This window comes from Abramis brama (genome assembly GCF_963993115.1).
Source record: "Abramis brama genome assembly, chromosome: 17".
Classification (NCBI taxonomy): Eukaryota; Metazoa; Chordata; class Actinopteri; order Cypriniformes; family Leuciscidae; genus Abramis; species Abramis brama.
Genome location: NC_139979.1, coordinates 24,934,585 through 24,960,188, shown reverse-complemented (window position 1 = coordinate 24,960,188; position 25,604 = coordinate 24,934,585). Strand labels below are relative to the sequence as shown.

General features: G+C 37.8%; 1 protein-coding gene across 3 annotated transcripts in view; it reads left to right on the top strand.

Annotated features, from left to right (window-relative positions):
* Nucleotides 1-25,604, top strand: part of ulk4 (unc-51 like kinase 4) — a 230,948-nt gene that overhangs the window by 44,536 nt on the left and 160,808 nt on the right. For all 3 annotated transcript variants that reach the window (XM_084088579.1, XM_084088580.1, XM_084088578.1), the window contains exons 20-22: nt 3,344-3,505; nt 9,847-10,029; nt 19,424-19,551. In XM_084088579.1, coding sequence (XP_083944705.1) covers nt 3,344-3,505; nt 9,847-10,029; nt 19,424-19,551 — 473 coding nt within the window. The remainder of the gene's footprint in view (nt 1-3,343; nt 3,506-9,846; nt 10,030-19,423; nt 19,552-25,604) is intronic.

Sequence of the window (25,604 nt, the reverse complement as noted above, 5' to 3'; positions counted from 1 at the left end):
GTACAGTAGTGGCCAGTACAGCAGTGGCCAAAAGTGACATCCGGCCTCCGAAAATGTAGGTCTTCACCCTTTATTCAAATGAATTAAAAAAAGATTTTTTTAAGCATATTACATAGTAGTATTGCATAGTAGTTGCATAGAGTCATTTTATATTTTTATATATATATATATGTATATATGTGTGTGTATATGTATAAATGCAGAGAACAACAAAACAAAAAGGGAAAGCATACATTGACTACAACATAATCAGATATTAATATTTCGTTGGTTCTCTCTTGTGTTCATTTCTTTGTATGACAGCCTGTCAAATTTTGTCCAAAAATTATGTCCGCACAATTTGGCATGTTTCATTGCGTTTTTTTTTTTTTTTTGCATAGTAAAATAAAACCTGTAGCTGTAGCTTACCTCCCTTTTTGCCAAACAGTTTTTTCTGACAAATTCCTTAACCAAGTTTAGTGATTTGTTCTTCCCTTATATTTAAAATATTTAAAAAATATTTTATTTCATATTTTAAAGGTTTAATCAAACTTGTAGGGTCATTAAAAACAAATTACCAAACCAATCCCCTCCAGACATCACTTTTGTCCACTACTGTATGTTCCACATAGTATGAATGTGTGTAGTATTAAAGAAATTCGGACATACTACATCTGGCATGTTATCACTGTCATGTGACCTATGACATCAGTTACGTCGCTTTACCTCCTTTCACAAATCCTCTCCTGTGACCTCATGGAATAGTAAAGCGCCCGTCTAATGCGCACTTCAGAATCTCTGCAAAAGTAGTAGGTCATTTCTGGTATTTTTCACAGAGCAGGGTTTCATAACCCGATTTTAAAGCAATCTGAACCCTACTTCTAAATTGCACGAGTGAAATGTTCCTTTATCCCAGGGTTAAAAGTGGGGTTTAGAATGCCGATAACTGGGGAATCATCGGGGCTTTTCACACTGTGCTTAACCCAGTCATTTTCTTTTAGTTTGGAGCCTTGGCTGGTCAGGTTATGGAGTTGCACTGGATAGTGCTCTGTAGACTTGCCCTGGTCACAAGAAAGCGCAAATGTGTTTGTGACTGCATGCAGACGGATGAGAAATGTGCTCTGGTACGTTTAGTTTCGGGTAATTTCTAGTCCATCTAGTCAGGGCAGCCTACAAAACCCCTTCCCCTCGACCGCAGCCAGATGATCCCTAAAGCATCTTACTCAGACCTCAGTGGAAATAGACTGGCTGTGTGTACTGGAAAAAGCACAAACTCGCCTACAATGGAGCGTATTTGTCCTGTGGAATTTAAATTCTTATTGAGAAACCTCAGGCTGGTGTTTTTTAGTTTCATTTTCTATGCCTTTTTGACAAGGCCCTGTAGCAGCTGTCAATCATTTCCCCTGCTCTAGCGAGTGCCAGCTCTAGTTCATTACCTAAAGCCTCCACGAAGCCAGACCACCAGACTCCAGCACAAAGAGTTACGATAGGGGCCAGGGACTCTGGAGGAGCTGCTGTGTTATTAGTGTTGCGTCAGAATATTCTACTTCAGACTTCTTTCTAGTTTTTTTGCCTCCAAGAGACAGTATGTGCATTAATGCACCTCTTCCATGGACGGAGGTGAACTTTCTTTTACTGTAGCTTTGAGACGGGGTCTAGGAACTGCATTACAGTGAAGGCATCCATATTGCATAGCAGCAGTGCACAGTGTAACTGCGCCTCTAAGATACGCCCAACCTCTCCGTTTGCTATTTTCCTCACTCGACTCTGCGTGCCTGCCGTTTGTTGAACGCTGTTAAATGTTTAATTTCCACCAGATACAGTTGCAGAGAGACGCGCTCAAGGACAGGGGTCCAAATACATAAAAAAACACAGCCAGCTAAATCTCTACATATTGCCCTTCGTTATCTGCGAGCGAGATTTGCTGTGGTGTGAAATTTAAGGAAATTATTTCACTCAAGTTTGGAGGGCGTTGAGGGACTATTGGGTCATGATGTAATTGCATGAAATTCATAAAGGTCTGTGTGTCCCACTTACAAATGGATTTATGAACACATGTCTTTGAGTGTAATACTTAATGCTACAGCTCATTCTTTTGAGTCATGTTTTTGTTGTTTTTGTTGTTTTTCAGAGATTGATTGAAGTCCACATGAAACACTGTATTCACACTGCAAGCCATTTTATTCTTGTTATCTTATGGGGCTTGATTTTAGCCAATGGGAATTGTTTGGATTGTGAAAAGTGGGTGTTACATAATACAGTAGTATTAAGGTAAAAGTTATTAAAAAGGCAGAGCAACTTATTACATTTTGATTTAAAGATTACAAATACCTTTTTTTTTCTTTTTTCTTTTTGGTAACATTTGATGCATGTTTTTTTTCCAAATATTAAAACAAATATTATTGGAGTATTTTTTTTTACAAGAAAATACTATTTCAGTCTTTCTACTTAAAAACAAACAAACATTTGATTCAGTGTCACTTGCCATTTGTTTTGTGAAATTGCAATTTCTGAGTGAAAGTCGTTTCAAAGTAAATCCTACACCATTTTTTTTTCCTGTGTAGTTGATGTTATTTTCAGCATTTTACTAATTATTAAAGTAAAAAAAAAAATCTGTTAATATTATTTAATGAACCTGAGAAAACATGAATAAAATGAACAATTTATTTTATGAACTGACATTAACAACGATGAATAAATACTGTAACAAATGTGTTGCTCATTGTTAATTACCCTTTTGTAAATTGTTACCCCACTCCTCCTCTTTTTTTTTATAAATAATGTACTGATGAATTGTTAACAATAAGACCAGCAATATTTATTTATTTATTTATTTATTTATTTATTTATTTATTTCTAGTAAGTGTGATATAATGTAACATTTTTCGTTAACACTTTACAATAAGGTTTCAGTGGTTAACATTAGTTAACTACATTAGTTAACATAAACTAATAATGAACTGCTCTTCTACAGCATTTATTAATCTTTGTTAATGTTCATTTCAACATTTACTTATACATTATTAAAATCAAAAGTTGTATTTGTTAACATTAGTTAATGCACTGTGATCTAACATGAACAAACAATGAACAGCTTTATTTTTATTAGCTAACATTAACAAAGATGAACAAATAGGCCACAGTAACAAATGTATTGCTCATGGTTAGTTCATATCAGTTAATATGTTAACTAATGTTAGCAAATGAAACCTTATTGTAAAGCGTTACCCATTTTTCTCTCTTTTAGAGCTCATCAGGTGCTTGGTAACACACTGAATGTTGGCAGACTACAGCAACCTTTGTGCATATTGATTTAAACCACAGCTGAATGTTCATGAGTTATGGGGGGGTTCGTTTTTCTCAGGAGGACTTGGTGGTGAACCACATGGCTGCCAAAACCATAGAGAATGTGTGCAGCCGAGAGTCTCAATACGCCCAGGGATTCATCACTGCAGAGGTGGGACCTGCACTCTGGTTTCTGTTCACACACTCCACAGTGGATGCACTCAGGGTCAGCGCTATATCTGTGAGTATCAAACACACATCATTCTCATCACTTTAACACGCATACTGTTCAACAGTTCATACTGTTTAATTCATGTTACATTCAGAGAGTTGATTACAAAAGTTTCTCAATGCATCTGAATTTTTCAGCAACAGTGTGATATTGAAAATATTTTGGTGAAATGCGCTTTATACAAGCTGTACTAAAATATGTCGACCCACCGCAAGGAAATCTGAGCTTGCACAAAGGACGTGGTCTAAGAAAATAGTGCAGGGAATTTCATGTTAAAGGGATAGTTCACCCAAAAATGAAAATTCTTTCATTAATTACTCACCCTCATGTCGTTCCATACCCGTAAATCTTCGGAACACAAATGAAGATATTTTTGATAAAAGCTTTCTGTCCCTCCATAGACATCTACGCAACTACCACTTTGATGCTTCAAAAAGTTCATAAATAGATCGAAAAACTAATACATATGAATTGAGCGGTTTAGTCCAAAATTTTCTGAAGAGGCACGATCGCTTTATATTATAAACAGATTGAATTTAGGCATTTATTCACATTTAAACATTGATCAACTCACACATCAGTTGCGGTAAACGGAAGCTCATGCATGTTTGAGCTTCCGTTTGTCAAAGGAGGGACAGAAAGCTCTCAGATTTCATCGAAAATATCTTCATTTGTGTTCCGAAGATAAACGAAAGTCTTATGTGTTTGGAACGACATGAGGGTGAGTAATTAATGTCAGGATTTTCATTTTTGGGTGAACTATCCCTTTAATTGTACCATTTTCCAGGTACAAATTACATTTTGAATTCCAGATATTAAGTGTTGTTTTAGACTTTGTCACCACTGTATAAAACAGTGTGTAAACTTGTGTATAAAAATTTTTAACATCAGAGCCACCTTGCATATTGTCATTGATTAGGGGTCCAAGCACAAAAGTTTTTAGATTTTTCCTTATTTTGTTTATTTGTCCCATTGGGCCAATGCCAAGGCTGTCAACTGTCCTGGGAGTCTTTCACGTTGGATGCTATAATAAGCCGTTTATGTCGTCTTCATATCTTCACAACCGTATGGTTTAGAATTTAAATGGAGTTTCTGCCATTTTTAAATTTTTTGAAAATTAACTTTTTTGAGCTTTTCCTAGGTTCTTGGTCTGATTTGCATGAAATTTGGTACGCATTATCTCAAGATCCACGTAATGAAAATTTATAAAAATAATTTTGATTCCTTAAAGTGTTGTGAAGATATAAGCCAAGGCAGTTTTGAAGAGGAGGTCTTCCAGTTTGATTAATTGCTAAATATCTGCCAAACATAAAGAAACTTGATACCTATAGACAACACGGCATTCTGAGATGAATTTGTGCAATTCTGCTCATTTAAGGCACTACAGCTAGTTATCAAAACAACTTTGAATCTTTGTTTGTTTAGTAGATAGGCCAATATATATAGTTGGGTTTGGACCATAGTGACTAATTGACCTATATCTTGTGAGTGTAACAACCCAGTAAACCTGGAATTAGTTTTTCATGATTTATTTATTTATTTTTTTCTGCAAGGGGGCCTTTGTTCTGAAATATTCAGAATGTTCAGCCACTTATTTGTGACTCTGAATGACAGACGAAAGCTGTAATGATGTCTGATATCTTATGGTAGGATAAGGAGTACTTTTAAATCTAATGTTTTTGCATCATTGTAAATATATTCCTACATGTTTGTTCATGCATCTTGTTTTGTAGTTTACACTGCGTACAGTAATGATCAGCTTTTAAAGGGGTCATGACATGTATTTTTTTTGATTTTATAATGTTCCTTGTGTTTCACTTATAATGTTGAAAACATTATCTATATACAGGGGTGCACATAACATTTTTGGTCTTGTTCTCAGGGGAGAACCTGGGGTTGTTGCTTGGTCCTCACATTTTCAAATGCATTTTTTCCTTAACCCACCTCACGGGAGGAACAAATTAGAGGGATGCATGGATAATGTGACATGATTCACATGAACTTTAATTTCAACTGAAAATTAAGAGAAGAAGTGCAACAGAATGTCTGATCTTTAAAACCTTGTAACTTTCAAAATAACATAACTGTTTCAAGCTCTGGAAATTAAATGTGCAAATATCTGCTTTTCTAACTCTGAAAACCAAAGAAATGACAACTTTAAAGCGCTTACTAGAGTTACTATCTTAAAGCACTGAAGGTTCTGTTATCTTACGGAATGTCGTCATCATCATCATCTTCATCATTATCATCTTCACTCTCGTTCTGACTGTCTTCCTCTATTTCACAAACAGCAGTGGATGTGGATGCACCAGGCCTACTCCTTTCTCCCTGGTTCAGCCTGCGACTAGCTGTCTGCATCCACAAGTCAACAGCTGCTTTCGGGTCAAAGGTCTCCGTGGTGAACTTAGAGAACAGAATGTGCATTAGAGATGAGAGGCGGGAGTCCGATAGGCGGGATCTGCACTTGTTTTTTATGATATTCAAATGTGAAAATCCCCTTTCACATGCTGCACTGCTCAAGGGCAGTGTAAGAGACAAGAGAAGGACCTTCTGAATGTTGGAGTAACTGTCAGGATTGCTTGTCTTCACTACATTGACCAGGTCATGCACAGAAGAGGCTGCCAAACGTTTTCCAGCTTGCTTTAAACGCATCCACTCTCTTAAAGTGGAATCTCTGTCAATAAACAAGTTGGCCTCATATTTCTCAAGGATGTTACTGAGAGTTGTGTTGCCAAAACTGTGGAGATCTTTCATTTCAAGAGGCCAAGTTGTAGGATCAAAAATCAAAAACTGATCACATGATTTTAGGGATTCATATCTGCATTCAAACTCATGAATAAGAGCTCTCAATACATTGATTTTGTCCCTGTCAGCATCAGCATGTGACCCAGTCTCTTTCCTGTACTTGCCTTCACTCTCCATCAGTAGAGTAAACTGTCCAACAGCAACCATGAGCTCATCTTTGCATTCACCAATTGTTAGTTTCTCTTGCTGAAACCTGAGGGAGGTGACCTGTAAAATGTTTCCAATATCTAGAATGTTGGCCAGGAAACAACAAAAACGCTCTGTACAGATATGTTTCAGGCTCATGTCATCACTTGTTGCCACTTGAATCTGGATGTCTGGTAACATTCTCCATATTTTCAAAAGAGTCTCCTGTCTCCACGCAGACCATCTGATATTGTGAAACTTTCCTAATTTGGCAAAAGCTATGCCTTTCTCCTCACATATGACCTTTAGCTGTGCAATCCGTTTTGCACCCCTTTTCTTTAAGTAAAATCTTAGCAACTGGACTACGGATTGATTAAATGACTCACAGTATGGGACTGCGCGATCAGCCGACTTGGCGCAGTTCTCCAGGGTGTGGGCGGTGCACAGAATATGCACAAGGGAATCCCCGATGTCCACCATCTGACGTAATTTTGGAACGACCCCGTTGTACATTCCAACGTTGACGGCGGCTCCGTCCGTGCATACCAAGACCAGCTTTGTCTTCCACTCCGTTAAACTGCACGCGTGGAACAGTTGCACAAGTCCATCCACTATATCCTGTGCTGTTCGATTGGTGCCAAGATTAATTAATCCAAGGAAATCTGAGCTGAAATGTCCGTTGCTGGAAACAGAAACAATGTACACGATTTCCTGTTCCGTTTTTGTTATATCTTCGGATCCATCGAAGAGCACACCCCAAAATTCAGCTGCTTGCAGTTTTTCTCTCAAATCTGAAGTTATTGTCTGTGCGATGCACTGGATGATGCGGCTCCCCCCTTCTCGAGAATGATACGCGTTCCCGACATTAACTCCAAGCCTCTTCAGAAGCGGAATATCTTCCTCATATGAACGCATGGGACGTCCATGTTTCGCTTTGTGAAAGGCTAAAAGAAAAACATTACACAGTGCCCGATGTTGTTCTTCATTCAGTTTTCCTTTCCATTTGTCGAGTGGACCACTGGGCCTCTGGTCCTGGCTGCTTCTGTTTTCATTATCAATTGCTTGAACTATCTTCTGGTGCTCTCTGCTATTGACATGTTTATCAAACGCTGGGTGATTGAAATTTTTGGTACCTGTATAAAAAGCGCCGGTTTTGTCCGCCAGAGTGGGATTTCCACGGCATATTTTGCACCACATCTCTGTGCGTTCAACATTTGTCTGAAGCCAACTGACCTCCTGCAGCCACTTTTCAGAGAACACGCGCTTCTTTTGCGGTTCAGACTCAGTCTGGCATTTCTTTGGAGGTGGAGGGACACCAAAATAATTGCTTAATGGAGCTTGCTTCTTGGACAATTTTACGTTCTGAGGCCTATCCAACACCACAGATTGCGCACCTATCTATCCCCAAATCTTAGGTACGCAAATGAGGGTTGCGGCAATTCATCTGGTACGCATTGTTTAATTGGGTAGCGCATGCGCACCTGCGCACCACTTATGTGCATCCCTGTCTATATAAAACTATCATTTAGAGACAAAGCATTATGAAATAATTTACTTATGGTTTGTGATGCAGCTGTGTCAGATCCAATACAGTTGGCTGCCTCAACTTTCAACAACATTTTCTTTGCGAACTCTATGAACAAAATGACGCTATCCGGAACGCCATTCAAATAAACCATCCACATGTTTCTGACACTGGGATCCTTCTGAACTTCCTTCTGTACAGAGACACAAACAAGCTGTTTAAAGTGGACATGTCAAAGCAAGCGATCTTTCATTTGTCCTGTTGTCGACAGACTCAAGTGCCTAGAGTATGTCAGAAACTGAATGTGCATTTGTATACTGTATCCAGTTTAGACCCTATGGTTTAGACCATGTCAGTAATTATAATGGGTTATATTTGCTTTTGACCTGACGTGACGCTCACATCCATTGTAGGCAATTGTCAACCGTTAAGTAACTGAATGCCAGTAGTATGGCCTATGTTGCGATGATGAATAACTATTCGACAATGTCAATGATTTATTTTTTTTCACATAGCAGAGAAATCGACTTAAAGGATAATTTCGGTATTTAGCACTTTGAGTCTATTTTCTGGTTTGTTTTGGATGAACTAGAGTGGTGGACACAGAAATTTTGACGATGGGTCCTGTCTCGACTTTTTGACTCGTTTAGAATCGCCTTTGACCGCTTCAGAGTGGCTGGCTACGGGCATGCACAAACATGTCCTTAAAACAACCCTTAACGTTCGTTTTCAAAACTGTGCAACTCACCGAGTGGTTAGTGGTGTTCGTTGATGTTCCAAAACAAGTAGCGTAGCGAAATACAGTTTCTGTCGTGTTTTATTTGGCATTTTGTAAAATCCCATTGATTTCTGTTGGAGGAGTCATTGCTCGTTGATATTACTGCGCTTCAGACTCAAATATCGAGCGGAAGTTTATACGCGGTTGTGAGGTATCTGAAAAAATAGTTCCACTATAGCAAATAACACGGATTGAAATCATACATTGCACCGATATATTTGTTTTTAATCATCAACGAACACCACAACAAAACATGTGCTTTTGTAAAATAAAGAAAACAAACGGGGCTGTGCTTTCTGTCGTCTCGGTCTCTGTGTACTTTTTTCTGAAACGCATCACAAAATAAAACAAAACTCAGCGAATTCTTGTCACACAGACATGAGCAATATATCCATTCTACGTTGATCTAATTCAAAATGAAAACAAATATTCTCTGTTTATCTAATCTGTCTAAAAAAAGATAGATGTACAGTTGTTTCCATGTGAGCTCATTACCCCTAATGTGAGCACGCCTATGGACTCCACACGCTATGCATATGGTATTGATCTCAGCAACAACAGCCACATCAACTCGATAAAACACATCAAGTTTCATCTGATTCATTTACTTTGCATAATTTTGGGATGCGGTGAGGAATAATCTTGGACAAATTTACCTCAGAAGAAGAGCTGTGGTTTCGGATTCATTTTGAGGAGCGACTTGATCCAGCCGATCTCACCTAAAAAAAATCTCAAACCCCAGAGTGTTAAGCTATGAAACTTGCAGGATGTTTTAATGGTTCAAAGACCATATTTATGTCAAAAGTTCAAGGCAAGTTTGATTTCTCATGTCATGACCCCTTTAAATATATAGTTCATGATGTTATGGTTAGGTTCATTTTATTTTTTACTCCAGACCTACATGCAAATCAACTGACACGTTCTTCTTTTTTTCCTTTAACTCAACTTGCTTTTATTATACTGGATGTTTCGTAACCTTTTAATAAGACATTCACATTACATTCCTCCAAATAAATAAATAAATAATATTATGTAACAAAAAAGCAGCAGCATTAGAGATACTGTATTCAGCCCACCTCCACCCACCTGTCTTCTTCCATTTATCTGCCCTTCCAGGCTCTGTGTAAAATAACACGCCAATCGGCTGGGGCCTTCCAGAGCGTGATTGACACGGTGGGATTACCCAGCATCCTCAGCTGCCTGGTGTCAGGCATCAGCCGTGTCCAGCAACACATGCTCACTATGTTCGCTGCCATGTTAGCATCAGGAGCACATTCCCACAGATTGGTACAGGACCGGGTATGTACATACAAGCGCATGCATACATATTTATTAGGGCTGTCAAAGATAGAGCAATTCCTTACTTTACATTTTCAATGCAAAAGTAATTAAATTACAGAAATTAATGATTTAGTAATGCATTACACCCAACTCTGGTCCAGACCAAACATTCTCCAAACAATCATAGCAGGTTTTGGTTTTCTAAAGTAAAAATGTAAACTGTGAGTGTGTACAGTCTTAATAAATAAATAAATACTTTATTGGCCTTGGCAATGTTTAGGAAGAGGTTGTGGGATTTGACGTAGCTGCATAATTCATGGTTATCAGAAATATCCAAACATGTTTTTATACATTTAAATATTAATAAAGTGGTGGTGTGAAAGAAACATGCACCTTAATGAATGATGTTTTAATTTTCTCTCGGGTTTCTTTTGTTTTGTTTTATTGCATTCAGAAAATATTCACTCTTTCCTCTCACTTTTAATGACAGTATTAAAAATAGTTTCAGTAGGGAAGAAGAAAAGGACAAGTGTGCTCTGCTGTCCACAATTGAGTTGCACACAGCAATTCTAGCATGTGAAGTCCTATGTGAGATTTCTTTGAGTTAAGTTTGGAGCAGGGATAATCCGTGCAATTGTCCTGAGAACATGGTGTTTTGTACTTCCTGTACAAAGAAACCCAAAGGACACTGCTCAGATTTTACACACCTTGTTGCATTCCGAGTGCATTTATGAAAACACTTAAGCTTGCACTGCTCTCTCTCTCTCTCTCTCTCTCTCTCTCTCTCTCTCTCTCTCTCTCTCTCTCTCTCTCTCTCTCTCTCTCTCTCTCTCTCTCTCTCTCTCTCTCTCTCTACTGCTGACTATTAGTCCTCCTCACTCTTTTCCTTGCCCCTTTTTTCTTTTCACTCTTGCCATCTTTCTCTCCCTCATCCCAATTTTATAGTTCTCACCCTTTTTAATTATTTTGATTAGGGACAAAAAACTGGACTATTAATAGACATACAGTACTGTACCATCAAGTATATTTTTTGTATAGCGCTTTTCACAATACAGATTGTGTCAAAGCAGCTTCACAGTATTAAATTAAAATAATACAACAAGGTTTGTTTCTAGTGTAATTTATTGATAAAAAAATATCCCCAACTGAGCAAGCCAAAGGCAACAGTGGCAAGGAACCGAAAAACTCCATCAAGTGACCTAATGGTGACCTGAAACTCCATCAGGTGACCTAATGGAGAACAAAAAAAAAACCTTGGGAGAACCCAGGCTCAGTCGGGGGCCAGTTCTCCTCTGGCGTTTATGAACTAGAGGCCGGATTGTAGTTTGAACTGTAAGATTAAAAATATTATATGAATGCCTGGCTGAAGAGATGCGTCTTTAATCTAGTTTTAAACTGGGAGAGCGATAGAAGATCCGTTAAATAGACTGGAGCTAAACCGTTTAGGGCTTTATAAGTCAGTAGCAATACCTTGTAATTAATACGGAACTTTATAGGTAACCAATGTAGTGATGATAAAATCGGTGTTATATGATCATATTTTCTTGATCTAGTAAGAACTCTAGCGGCGGCATTTTGGACTAACTGTAGCTTGTTTATTGAGGATGCAGGACAACCAGCTAATAAAGCATTACAGTAATCTAGTCTCGAGGTCATGAATGCATGAACTAACTTTTCTGCATCAGAAACTGATAGCATATTACGTAGCTTAGCAATGTTTCTAAGGTGGAAAAAGGCTGTTTTTGTAACATATGAAATATGATTTTCAAAAGACAGGTTGCAATCTAGTATAACACCCAGGTCTTTTACTGTAGAGGATAAAGTAACAGGACATCCTACTATGTTAAAGTTGTATTGTGAGAGGTTTTGTGGGCGGTTTTTTTAACCGATAAGTAGTACCTCTGTCTTGTCTGGATTTAATAAAAGAAAATTACGCGTCATCCAATCTTTTATATCTTTAACACACTCTGTCAATTTGGATAATTTAGCGTTTTCATCCGGCCGTGATGAAATATATATTTGAGTGTCATCAGCATAACAATGGAAACTAATTCCACGTTTCCTTATAATATTTCCAAGTGGCATCATATATATTGAGAATAATAGAGGGCCCAACACAGATCCCTGCGGCACTCCATAGTTTACTGAAGTTATGATTGATTTTTCTCCATTTAAATAGACAAAATGGTAGCGGTCAGATAGGTATGATTTGAACCAGCTTAATGCTTGTCCTTGAACACCAGTATAATTTTGTAGTCGATCTAAGAGTATTGTGTGATCTATAGTATCGAACGCAGCACTAAGATCCAGTAAAACTAGTTTTGAGATACAGCCTTGGTCAGAAGCTAAAAGTAAATCATTTGTGATTTTAACGAGCGCAGTTTCAGTGCTATGGTGCGGCCTGAATCCAGACTGAAACTTTTCATAGATGTAATTTTCTTGCAAGAAAGAGCCCAGTTGAGCGGACACAACTTTTCTAATATTTTAGACATAAATGGAAGATTTGAAATGGGTCTATAATTTGCTAGGTTATTATGATCTAATTGTGGTTTCTTAATGAGTGGTTTTATAACTGCCAATTTAAATGTTCTTGGAACATGACCTAAAGATAAAGATGAGTTAATAATATTGAGGAGAGGCTCTTCCACTATAGGTAACACTTCTTTCAGTAGTTTAGTTGGTATAGGATCTAATAAACATGTTGTTGTTTTAGATGAATTGATAAGTTTATTTAACTCTTTCTGTTCTATAGTTGTAAAGCACTGTAATTGTTCTTGCGGGGTGATAATTGAGGCTGAATTATAAGGCGCGATTGAAGATTGAACATTTACAATTGTGGTTCTGATGTTTTCTATTTTCTCAGTGAAGAAGTTCATGAAATCATTACTATTAAACTATAACGGGATATTTTGTTCAAGTGACGTCTGTTTATTTGTTAGTCTAGCCACGGTGTTAAATAAAAACCTTGGATTATTTTGGTTATTTTCTATTAGTTTGCGGAGGTGCTCAGCCCTGGCCGCTTTTAGGGCCTTTTTATAACGTGACATACTGTCTTTCCACGCGATTCTAAAGACCTCTAAATTAGTTTGTTTCCATTTACGCTCTAAATTACGGGTTTCTCTCTTTAGAACGGATAGAGAAAAAGTCATATCACATTTAGTACAAAAAGTCTTACATTTACCCTGTAATGGTTGGTTAAGGCAATTGTAACACAAACCATGAAATAACCCACTGTGTCTCAAATGAGTGTACACTTCAAAGTGATACACATACGATACACATTATTTTAGCTGTCTGGAATAATGTGCATTTAAAGTCTTGTGAGATCAACATTAAAATGGTTGGAAAATACTTTTTACTAAAATATCGGCTTATTGAGGTGTTCAATACGATACTTTTAATGAAATAATGATTTATTAATGTTGCAATCATAATATTTTAAAGCAGTAGTTCATCCAAAAATAATATTTTGTCATTAACTCACCCTTATATCGTCCACACCTATTGGTGTTGGTACCACACTGTATTACTTGCTTCCTTCTGTGGAACTCAAAATGATCAATCTATTCATTTATTGATGTTTCACTCATTTCAATATAATAAATGTAAACACGGACTAGGGCTTTCAAGATTCAAAATGACACAATATAAAGCAATGGTTCCCAAACTTGTACCTGGTTTGTACATTCAAAGTCTTATAAAGCTTTTATGTGATATCTTTGTGTGATGAATAGACATTCATCACACAAAGTGTGATGAACTGTCATTATTCATTGAAATTATTGGCATCTTCATACGTTCATAAGAGTAGTAGTAATGTCTGATTTGTTTTTTAAATGTTGGTCTCTTCATTAAACAAAGCTATAGCACTATTTATTAGTCTTCAGAAGACTTGGAACATAGTGCAAGAGTTTTTGAAAAAAGCCCTCTCATTCACTTCCATAATATTGAATAGGCCAGGAAATTATTTTACAGTGTGTTTGAGTGTGGTTCAGGTATACCCTACATTATAGAGACAAAATGTGATGGTAATTTCTGAAATCCTTGTCCTTTTTTTAGGGAGGGAATTTTATTTTTATTTTTTTTGGTCATCATGAGGAACCAATATATAAAGCATACTAACACTGTGTTTGCACCAGACGCCGGCAGTGCGATGCAACAAATCACAATAGAACTCATTATAATGAGTGATTTTGTCTACACTGGATGCGGCGTGACACGACAAATCCTTGATAGTAAACTGATGACTCGTTCTATTTATGATGTACTCCAAGCACTCGTGATACTTCTCATAGGAAGGACAAATGGATTTGCAAAGGTTGCTTTGCAGAGCTGTCCAGTGTAGACAGCTTCTAGCAGTTGCGGCGCAGCGCCATGCAACATGTCAACTGTTGTGTCCGGTGTAGACACGGTGTAAAGGGATGCTTACCGGTCTAAAACTGCATAACGTTTTCTGTGATGGGTAGGTTTAGGGGCAGGTTTGTGGATAGAATATGCATTTTGCACAGTATAAAAATCATTCTGTCTATGGAAAGTCCCTGTAAAATGTGGGCACCCAACGTGTGTGAGTGTGGATTTGTTAAAATCCTTGTGAGGTCAGTAAATGTTTAAAGAATTCCCTGGCCTATTCAGTATAATGGAAATGAATGTGTAATCAATGTAATGTTTACCTGCAACGTAGTCATCTACTCTTCAGCACAATGGTAACCACAAAAACTTCAACGTAACAAACTCTTTCAAATGTCTTTCCTTTCACTAAAAGAGAAATAAAATAACACCTAATTTTAACGTTTATTCTCCTTATCAGTCCTGTGTAAAGCATGCTGGAAACTGGAAAACCACTTCCCAATTTTAAAGTTATCTAGACTATATCATTAGGGTTTTTTATTTATTTATTTTTTTTACTAAAATTAATGCAGATATTTGAGTTTGTTACACACAATATTAAGTTAATTAAATTATCAAAATTATTATGTCAATAGAACTCACAATAATGTTTGCAACCTAAAATGTTTAAATGGGTGATTGATTTATGATTTCACTTTTCTAACTTTAGTTAGTGTGTAATGTTGCTGTTTGAGCATAAACAACATATGCAAAGTTTCAACGCTCAAAACAAAAAGAAAACGTGTGTGACATCACAAGTGACATCACTAACCCTAAAATTTACATAAACTGGGAACACGTCAGCAACATAAATGAATCAACTAAACATTCAGAAATGTCTTGTTGCATTCTACATGTTGTCACTTCTTCTTGAGTCTCTCCATCATTGTCCGACTCCAGTTTAAACATAAAAGGCAGAACAGTTTGTGACATTTTAGCGCTTGTATGTAATCGGAGCTCCTAACACACATGAGCTCTTGAAGCTCCGCCCTCTGTGCGGGGAGCAGCAGCTCATTTGCATTTAAAGGGACACACACACACGAAACAACGCGTTTTTACCATAGACTGTAAAAAATTATGGACGTAGTGTCCGTGACGTCACTCGTAGGTTTCTGAAGAGCATTTTTGAAGCCTAAAGTGGGCGGAGCCGGCCGTCGCCATCTTGGCCTTGCGTCACTCCCGGATAACAGAAAATGGGCAAAGAGGCTGAGAAATCACGCCCAAATAGCTCGACGTGATCGAGTTAGCTCAGGCTGTTAACGGCTCTGGGTAATGCTATAAGGTTATGCTACTGACAGTACCAAGTCTGCGACTGCACAGTGCCTCGCGCTAAAGTGACACTTGATGATGTAAAGCCAATTAAAAGTTCCTGTTTTTGCCCTTCGAAATATTATAATAGTTAAAAGACATGGCTACAAGTGAGACTGTGTATTGTGATTCTGTACTATTCTGCTAGTTGAAAATGTATTATGCAGTAACTTAATATTACTCTGAGAGTGTGTGTGACAGTGATTTATGTGCATACATGTCAGTCACTTTTTTATAGTCTATGGTCCGTCAGCGCGGCATCGCTCGTCAAGTTCGTAGAGAGCTTTTCAGTCCATTTTAAATTCTGATTTTGACCGCCTCTCAAATGGGTTAAACCATAGATATATTGCCTATGAAGTTCAAGTAAATGCGCTAGAAAATCCACGCTCATTCATGGATGTGCATTAATTGCATGAACGGAGAAAGCGCCGACGCAACCATGCATTTATTTAAGTTGTTGTAACAGGTCCCCTCCTGTTAAAATCCCCTGCTTATGTTTTTATCATGCTGAGAAACTATAGTATTTTAATAAAAAAGTGTCACTGTGTGTGGAGTGTGACTGAAGAAATGTGTGACCCCAGTCTCCCCTACTGCACGTGACTTGTGATAGAATGGGCCAGTATGCAGTGGTTAAATTGGGCCAGGGCTCTCCGGGGCTCAGCCCCGGCACATAAGCCTGCTCGTTTGTGTCCTGATGTGCCTGTTTGCAGTCAGTTGCCTACTGGAAATTATGTCACATAAAATTTGATGAAAGTGATGCTTTTGAAAACATATTTCTGACAATAAATGAAAGATTTTTGAAATGGCATGTCTATTTTGTCTCGGCGGAGCTGAGATGAGAACAATCGGAAAACGGCCGTATTCTTGTTCAGCTGCTTAATCTCGTTGTCAGTCGACCATGATCGCGCACCGCTCGCGCATGCCATGCACATCTAAAGATAGTCTACTACTCAGAACTCCGACACGGATAAATATATAACATTCATTATATAAAAGCAATATATAATGAATGTTCCTGGGAGATCCGTAGTTGCGCGGGATGTGGAAGCGCGCAAAAGTTCCAGAACCTTCTACTGCCTTAAAAAAAAAAAAAAAAAACTTACGAGCTGCTGGCCACCGCTGCAGCAGCAGATCAATTTTGTCAAGTTCAGCACAATGTTGGTTGTACAAAAAGTGCCCTGGCCTTAAATGACAAGGTAAGGAAAATATGTTTGGCACATTGTATAGGTCATTATATCATAACAAGGTAAGCTAATACCGTAATCAAGTGATGTCAATTCCAGCGTTATGGACGTGACATTTGCAGTAAAAACTTGAAATATAAATTCTCAGAAAATGTATTTAATACCAATATATTGAAACTGTTTATATATCCATACTCCCTTAATAAAGGAGTCCAGACATTAGAAAAATATCAGTCTACACATGCGTTTTATATTTAATATGGGTTGGCTCTCCACAGAACATAACATATTCATTTTATTGTATTTTTCATGTTTTTCCACTTTTATGAGGAAAAAACAATGTTAAGGACGGGACCGCTCTGAAAGCGCCACTAAAAGACTATGTTTAAAACTTTCACTGAGTCCTCAAAGACAATGAAGACAATGCTGCATATAGTGCAGATTTTTTTTTTTTGGATTTTTTTTTTAAGCAAGTTCTGCCAATAAGTTTTTGATTTCTTTCAGTTTGGCACACACACACTTTGTACATCCTGTGCCATCTCTCTCTGCTTTTCGTTATTGACAGCCTGTATCGTTCTTAGTACTGGCAGCACTTCATCGGTCAACAACTTTAAAATCGGACCATTTTTGTTAGTCTCAGCAACTATACAGTGTTCTGAAGCAGCTGCGTTGACAGGCGCTGTGCCTCACTGCCACTCAGCATTCTTTCTTTTGTTAGTACCACCTGCAGAAAGTTTTTTTTTTTTTTACTCTCGAGTCTTGACTTCTGGAGGTATAAGTACTCTGGTCTGTGGTTTTCCAATTGTTCCAAATTATAGATTTTTTTCATTACATAGTGTTTACTCATTACTATAGTGATATCTTTTATATAATGAAACATTTTAACATCTAAAGTATGTCATTTATGTGCCACTGTTGTTCCCTAAATATTAGAAAAATTCCTTTCTACTAAAAAAAAAAGAAGAAAAAAAAAACCTCTTATAAAAACATTATCTGTAGTTATATACACTACCATTCAAAAGTTTGGGCCTGGTAAGATTTTTTTTTTTTTGGGGGGTGGGGGGTGGGGGGTTCTATTTTCAAATATGTTTATTTATTTATTTTTCAGTGTCACATGATCCTTCAGAAATCATTAATTGTGTCATCCTTCAGTAATATGCTGATTTGTTGCTCATTTCTTATTATTTAAATATTGGAAACAGTTGTGTTACTCAACATTTTTGTGGATACCATAAAACAATATTTTTAAATATATATTTATATATATATTTCCATTATTTTTTTATTAATAGTTCAAAAGAACCACATTTACTGTATTTGAAATAGTAAGGATATTTGTCATGTTACAAAATATTTATGTCACTTTTAATGTCACAATTTAATACATCCTTGCTGAATAAAATGATTAATTTCTACTTCTTTTTTAAACAGCCTTTCTGACCCAAAACTTTTAAATGGTAGTGCAGTTTTAGTTAATCATAATCATTATTTCTGTACATTTATCTCCATGAAACAACCTTAACAGTTATGTCCAGTTTTCATCAGGAATTATTTACAGATATACCAGTTCTTTCCCCACACAATTCTTATACATTATAAACTTATAAATTACTTATAAATGTCTTAATCCCCTATTCAGAAACTGGCTGCAACTTATGTTTGTCTTGGATTTACCCAGCATGCTACCTGGTGTGTCAGGAGCGAGCAAAACATTGTACTGCTCTGTTTTGCTCTTTATCTGAGGCAGTGATCAATTGGAAAATGGGCTGTAGAAATTGATTTAAATGTCACTGTATACTGCCTTCAAGGCCCTCTCAGATTAACAATGCTAATTTTCTTTGACCTGTATTCATTTGCATGTAAATTTCCAATTTGACTCTACATATTAGAAAAACAAAACAAAAAATATTTTGAGTGCCTAAAACTTAGTGGATCACCTCAGGACCAATTATAAACTGCTGTGGATTTCACTGCTTAATTCCCCTGACGAACAGAAGTCCAGAACGTCGCGTGTTTATTCATACATTGACTAGCATAGAATTTAAATTTCAATGAAGCACCGAGTGACTGGGCTAATTGGGTAAGGAAGTGCTGCAATCTCAGAGTGCAGCTTGGAATACTGTTGATGTAATTACGATCCATGCCGAGAGTACAGTAGGTGCGTTTGAAATTAATTAACTCCCCTTCTCGTGCTGTAGTTAATCCTAATGTTTCGGATTGTTTTGCTTTTGACAGTCCCCCACCCCCCACCCCCAATTATGCTGATAGTGAAAGTTAATCAATTCCTCCTGATTTGCTGCCCACTAAATGTTGTGGAACTCATTAGCTTATTAACCTCTGTTTTATATCAAGTGCATTTTGGGGTGCTTTTCCATCCCCTCCAGCACCTCGCTGTGTAAGTGATAGCAACTGTCAAATTACTGTCAGACAATTGGGGCTTATGCCACACTAAATGTCCAGAGACCTCCCGGTCTTTTTAAATGACGCGTGTGCGCTAACAAGACTGTGCTAACGGCTTGAACGCCTCTTTGCAGGACTTTGTTATGAAGATAATCCGCTCTCTGGAGAGTCCGTCTTCAGTCATCCGTGCCAAGGCCTTTCTCGTTCTTCTGCAGGTCCTTATGCACAACAGAGAGATGCTTCTGCTCTGCTGTAACTCCAGGTAAACACTCTACACCAGGGGTGCCCAATCCTGCTCCTGCCGATCGACTGTCCTACACAGTTCATCTCCAACCCTAATCAAACACACCTGCCTTTAATTTTCAAGTGATCCTGAAGACCTTAATTGGTTGCTTCAGGTGTGTTTGATTAGGGTTGGAGAGAAACTGTGCGGGACAGTCGATCGGCAAGAGCAGGATTGGGCACCCCTGCTCTACACAATGAAATCCCATAAACCAACTGTGCAGAATACATTGACAGAGCACACACGTTATAGATCCGGTGAAATGCTTCTGTTCCTCAATAGCGCTGAGAGACAAATATACACGGAACGGTAAACAAAGACACAAGCACAAATGAAAAAACAGGAGAGATGTTCCTCTTGTGCCCCATATCCAAGTACAAACACACTACAAATAATTCCACATATGAATCAGAAAGAGAGGAATAGACCATCATGGAGATGGAGATAGGGAAACGCATAGACTAAATCAATATCATATATGTTTCATAAATGGTTGGTGGAGAGATGCATGAGAGGATGGACACTCTAGTGAGTCTGTTGCTCCACTGGACAGTAACTGTTTTAGTTGAAGGTTTTTAAAAAATTCAGTGACTTTCCTCTGTTATGACTGCAAAAGTTCCTCAAAAGTTCTTCCCAACATTCATAATGTTTTAAACATCTCTAAATATCCTTGCATGCATGATTATTACACATTTTGGCAAATGTAATTAATGCTTGCTCATACCAATTAAGAAGTGTTTATTTAAGGGTGAAGTATGTACGATTTTGTATGTTTAAATACACTAGTGCAAAGTGCCCGTGCAAAATCAGTTTTTGTGTGTGTTTTTAGTAATTGTTGGTTCGGTGTGTTTGAGTGCTCATTGTTACAATTACACAGCAAAAGTTCAGAGACATTTTTATTTGTGCATGGTAGAAAGCAAATACTGATAATGACATACAATAAATATGTAAAATTGAACTACACGATTGAGGGAGCAGACTACACATTGAACTCCAAGAAAACGCCACGCTTGAGCAAACAGTTTGTGTATAGGCCACTACAAATGATGGCCGTGAAAGAGACTGTGAACGCATTGAATAGGATATGTTTAGTTGGTGAATAGCATAGGCTACTATTACACAGTAGCGATAATGTTAAGCGCACTAGAATAAAATACAATATTCAGAAATAAGCAGTGTAGCTGACTTACAGATTCAGTTAACATCCACAAATGAATAAGCGCAACGATTCAGGGAGCAGGCTACACAGGGGAACTCAGAGAAAACGCTACTTAAGCTCCGCTGCTTTCTTCGACCCTTTCTGTCTCTGGTCCTGCGCTGTGCTCACTAATCGTCAGTGTGAGAGGGGGAGTGGCCAGCTGTGCTCACTCAGTGTCAGTGTGAGAGGGGGAGTGGCCAGCGGCTAGAGCGGCAAAAGCCAATGTGTGCTTCTTTTATCGATATATTTAATGATATTTTTTGCATTTCTAATCCAAACAACGCCAAACTTGGCACTGCCCTTACTCGTGCCCGTAGCAAGACACCTGTCAAGTTTGAAATCCATCGGACTAACGGTTCGAGAGATATGCGATTAACAGACACACACACAGACAGAAAGACAGACGTTCCTGTAATTGATAGATAGATAGATAGATAGATAGATAGATAGATAGATAGATAGATAGATTCTCTTGACCCAGTTTATTGTTCATTGACTACTATTAGTATGCCATTCATTGTTTTTTACCTCCCAAAAGTGTAAAGATTAAGCCTCCCAGGCACCATCTAAACATTGAGAGCAGTACCAATAACTGCAGCAGGCTGAGCCAAAGGGTGTTTAGCCACTGTGGGACCATGGTTGATGCGTTACATGGGAAAAGAAATTCAGCTTTGGTTACAGAAGTGCAAGCCAAGATTCATTGCATTTTAGACCTTTAAATATTAAACTGGTCATTAACACGTCTTATACCATGGTCTGTCTGAATACTCGATTCTGTTTGGCTGGAAGGTGCGCAATAAAACCGTTTAATGCACAGGTAGTTCCAAGTCAGTTTAATCACAGTTCTATATTAATGCACTGTTTTCATTGAAGCACACAGATATATACATCACTTGCGCTGTTTTCATTGAAGCACACACACGCATACGTCGTTCGCACACAGAGCAGAGGTCCCGCTGCACACACACAGAAAATTCAGAAGCACAGAAACTTTTCAACGCTGCCCACAACTTTTAGTGATAAAATAGCTTCGCTACTGAATCGCTACATTATATTTATCAGTAACGAGGGGGTTACATCGAAGCTGTGAGTTTAATTACTTCAAAATAGCGTTGTTAATAGAGAGAAACACTGAACAGACGCAGGTACGCAATTCTCATCTCTCTCTCTCTCTCTCTCTCTCTCTCACCCAAAAAAACCCAAATGTTCCAGTTGATAATGTTTGCTTTGATGTGTCCAATATAGATAGCACTCAAACAGTTGTGGCGCATCATGTTAAAGACAGTGTTTGCCTACTTAGTTGCTTTCTCATGACACATAGCAGCACAGCTAAAAGTATGACTAATATGTTGCCTACTTTTACCCGTTCACAAGCCTTCACAAGCACATATAAGAGCTGTATTTGTGATGTTTGAGTTGGGGGAAGTGTGACTCGCGAAAGGGGCGTTTGCAAGGTTGTTTGCATGCTTTTTGTAATTCCTACACTCAGGAAAAAATGCGGTCACTGAGGCTGTACCCTTTAAAAAGGTTCAAATATGTACACTTTTTGGTTTCAATATGTAGCTTTGAGGTACTAATATGCACTTTTTAGGTACAAAGGTTTACCTTTTGAAAGGGGACCGCCCCAGTGACCGCTTTTGTACCTTTCCTTTAGAGTGTAGTGTCACAGAATCTGCATTTTGCCAAATTAAGAAGATTTTCATAAAAAGAAAAAAAGTGAAAATTATTGCATTGACCAACAGAAAAATGCTTGGTTTGAAGGTGCGTGAGTGGAAATCTCTGTGGTGCTTCATACGTCTCCACACTATTGACAATGGATAATGTTTTTTTTTTTTTTTTTTTTTGCCTGCAAGAATCACTTCTCTGAAATAACAGGATTTAAAATATCATGGACTTAAAGCTATAAGTTTTTGGTTGGTGGAAAGTTAATAATGAAAAGATCTCCTTAAGAAATTAAGAGTGTATACATGAATTTCAGAGATGATAGATTATAGATGAGAATTCATCACCCTTCATCTGGATGATGATGATTGCAGGGGGAGAGCTGCCTCTAGACATAGAACTTAAATAGATGAGTTTCATTCTCTCATCCTTCAGATGTCTCTCTGCTCCCAAAGTCATTTCCTCAAATAGGATTAGTCAAAAAGAGATTATGGTTGAAGATAGTTTGATATTAAAAAAGAAAGAAAAAAGAAGAAAAAAAAAAAAACACTTTATTTTAAGGTGACATAGTTACACATTACTTCATGTACTTACTATAGTAATAACAGTAAATTATGCATAATTACAAGTACCTAACCCTAACCGTAACTCTATAGTAAGTACATGTTGTTAATTAAGATTCCTCAGTACTTATTTGAGTAAGTGCAATGTTTCTGCCACCTTTAATACACCCGGCACAGTGTGGCGCCATGCGCGACATTTTCACCTCCTGCACTACGTTGTTTAAATAGCAAATGCATTTGCGCCCATCTGTGCACCCATGGGTGTGCTGGTCTGTAAACGAGGTGTGTTCTGGAGCATTGATGGCGCGTTGCTATTTTGAGGCAATTGAAATGGACTGTTAAAATAGGGCCCAAAGTAACCAAAAATGTTGTCATTGGAGAGTTGTTTTTCAAACTGGTTTAGGGCTGTTAATGATTAAAGGTAGGGTAGGTAGGAATTTTATAAAAAACTTTTTTCCAAATTTGTTTAAACTTTCTATATATATCAATGCATAATTAAAATGTAAGTACTCTGAAAAAAAAGAGTATAAAAATCGAGTGACTCTAGACCGTTTAATCTGCATTAAACACAGCTCATTATTTCCATTCGGGACGAAACAAAGGATTGGCTTAGGCGACTGTCACTCTCTCGCAACCATGGCAACCACCCTTTTGCCACACAGGATCTGCCCATATGCGCGCGCACCCGTTTGATTTGAGGAATTCAAGAGGCACGGAACCTAGGAATAGCAAAACAATGGCAGAGAAAGAGCAATCAAAAATTCACATTACCGGCATATGCAGTTAGCGAAGGCAAACAAGGCAAAAAAGGAAGACAGTACTAGAAAAGGTAATGAACAAAAAGTCTTTGAATAAAACGCGTGTCAATATACTCGGACCCTAGTTGCACGGCCTCTTGCACGACCTCCTCTGCTTCGCCCTCGACCCCGGACCTGTCCTCGAGCTGACGATGCGGTACTTGTCTCTGGAGTGTAGTCCTCATCAGAGTCAATAATGCTTTCATCATGGAAACTCTTACATGCAGAACACCATATATGTTATGAATCTTACACGAAATTCATCTTCATCACAGTGTAACTGATGGTAATGGAAAAACGTGTATGCAATGCAACCTGTTTTTAGCTTTGCCTTATAGATATAACTAGCTCGTTAGCGAATCAAAAAATATATATTTTAAACTTTACCAATATCAATATGCTAGCTTGATAGTGAGTACTAAAATACATCTTATTTGTTTATATTCATAATGATAAAGTTAGATTTTTTTATTACATGTGATTCTGACATGATGTCACTACATGCACTGTGCTCCTTCCTCTCCGCTCAGGTAAATAATGCGTCTTCCAGTTCAGCGGTCGGAGTCGCGCGTTCATGTGTTTTGGGGGCGTGGCTTTGGAAGGAGCCCAGAAGGGAGGGGGTGGAGTGAATGGAAATAATGAGCTGTCTTTAAAACAGTCGTGAGAGGTCTACAGACACTCGATTTTTATACTTTCTTTTTCAGAGTACTTACATTTTAATTATGTATTGATATATAAATAAAGTTTAAACAAATTTGGAAAAGAAGTTTTTTAGACAATTCCTACCTACCCTACCTTTAATTGATCATTTTAATAGTTTATTTGATTATTGATTACTCAATTTCAATAGCTATATGATAAGTATTTTTAAATACTGCTTACAAGCTAAACAAAATTGAGTGCAGGAGAATGTTTCTGTTCACTGCAGATGCTTTGATAGTGTGTTAAACATGATGACAAGCATTATGAACGTTCTTCACCATCCACCGGTCTCCCTGACAGCGTCTGATGTATCATGTCAGTCAGTAACGTGCGGTGAAATCTTGTCATGGGTAGGCTGTGACCTATCAAAGTGGCATATATTCATTCAGTTAATGTAGCAACCCAAGTTCATATCAGGCATCATCACATCGCTGCCTGCATACAGCAAAGTCAGTCATATGTGAGGCTAATGCACAATCAAATCTAATAATCAAATTAATGGACACATCTATCTTATGACTTATACAACAAAACAAATGTTTTGTGCGGGACACAGTAAGAGGGAGGCGGCGCGGTGTCAGCGAAAAGACAAGCAGCCTAGTCACTATTGTGTAGTTTGTATTAATGCCATGGTTCAACAAATAATGTAAAGGTTAAATAATAACTCACTTAGACTTTATAAGAAGCAATTGCGACTTTATTTCACACAATTCTGACTTTATATCTTGCAATTCTGACTTTATAACATGCAATTGCGACTTTATTTCACGCAATTCTGACTTTATATCTCGCAATTCTGACTTTATAACACGCAATTGCGACTTTATTTCACGCAATTCTGAGAAATAATGACAGAATTGCGAGATGTAAACTCGCAATTGTGAGATAAAAAGTCGCAATTGACCCTTCGCAAAGACCCGCCCCCCTTAGTTACTGTCGCTATGCCCGACAAGCTACGCTGCTCTCACACACACACCATGTTCTCACGCAGTGAAAAATACATCGCGGAGCAGAGAGGAGACTGACAACACGCTGACAGACAGGGCGGACCAGGTTACTTTTCGGTTACTTTTGATATTAAACATATTAAACAAAGTCTCACCTTTCAAA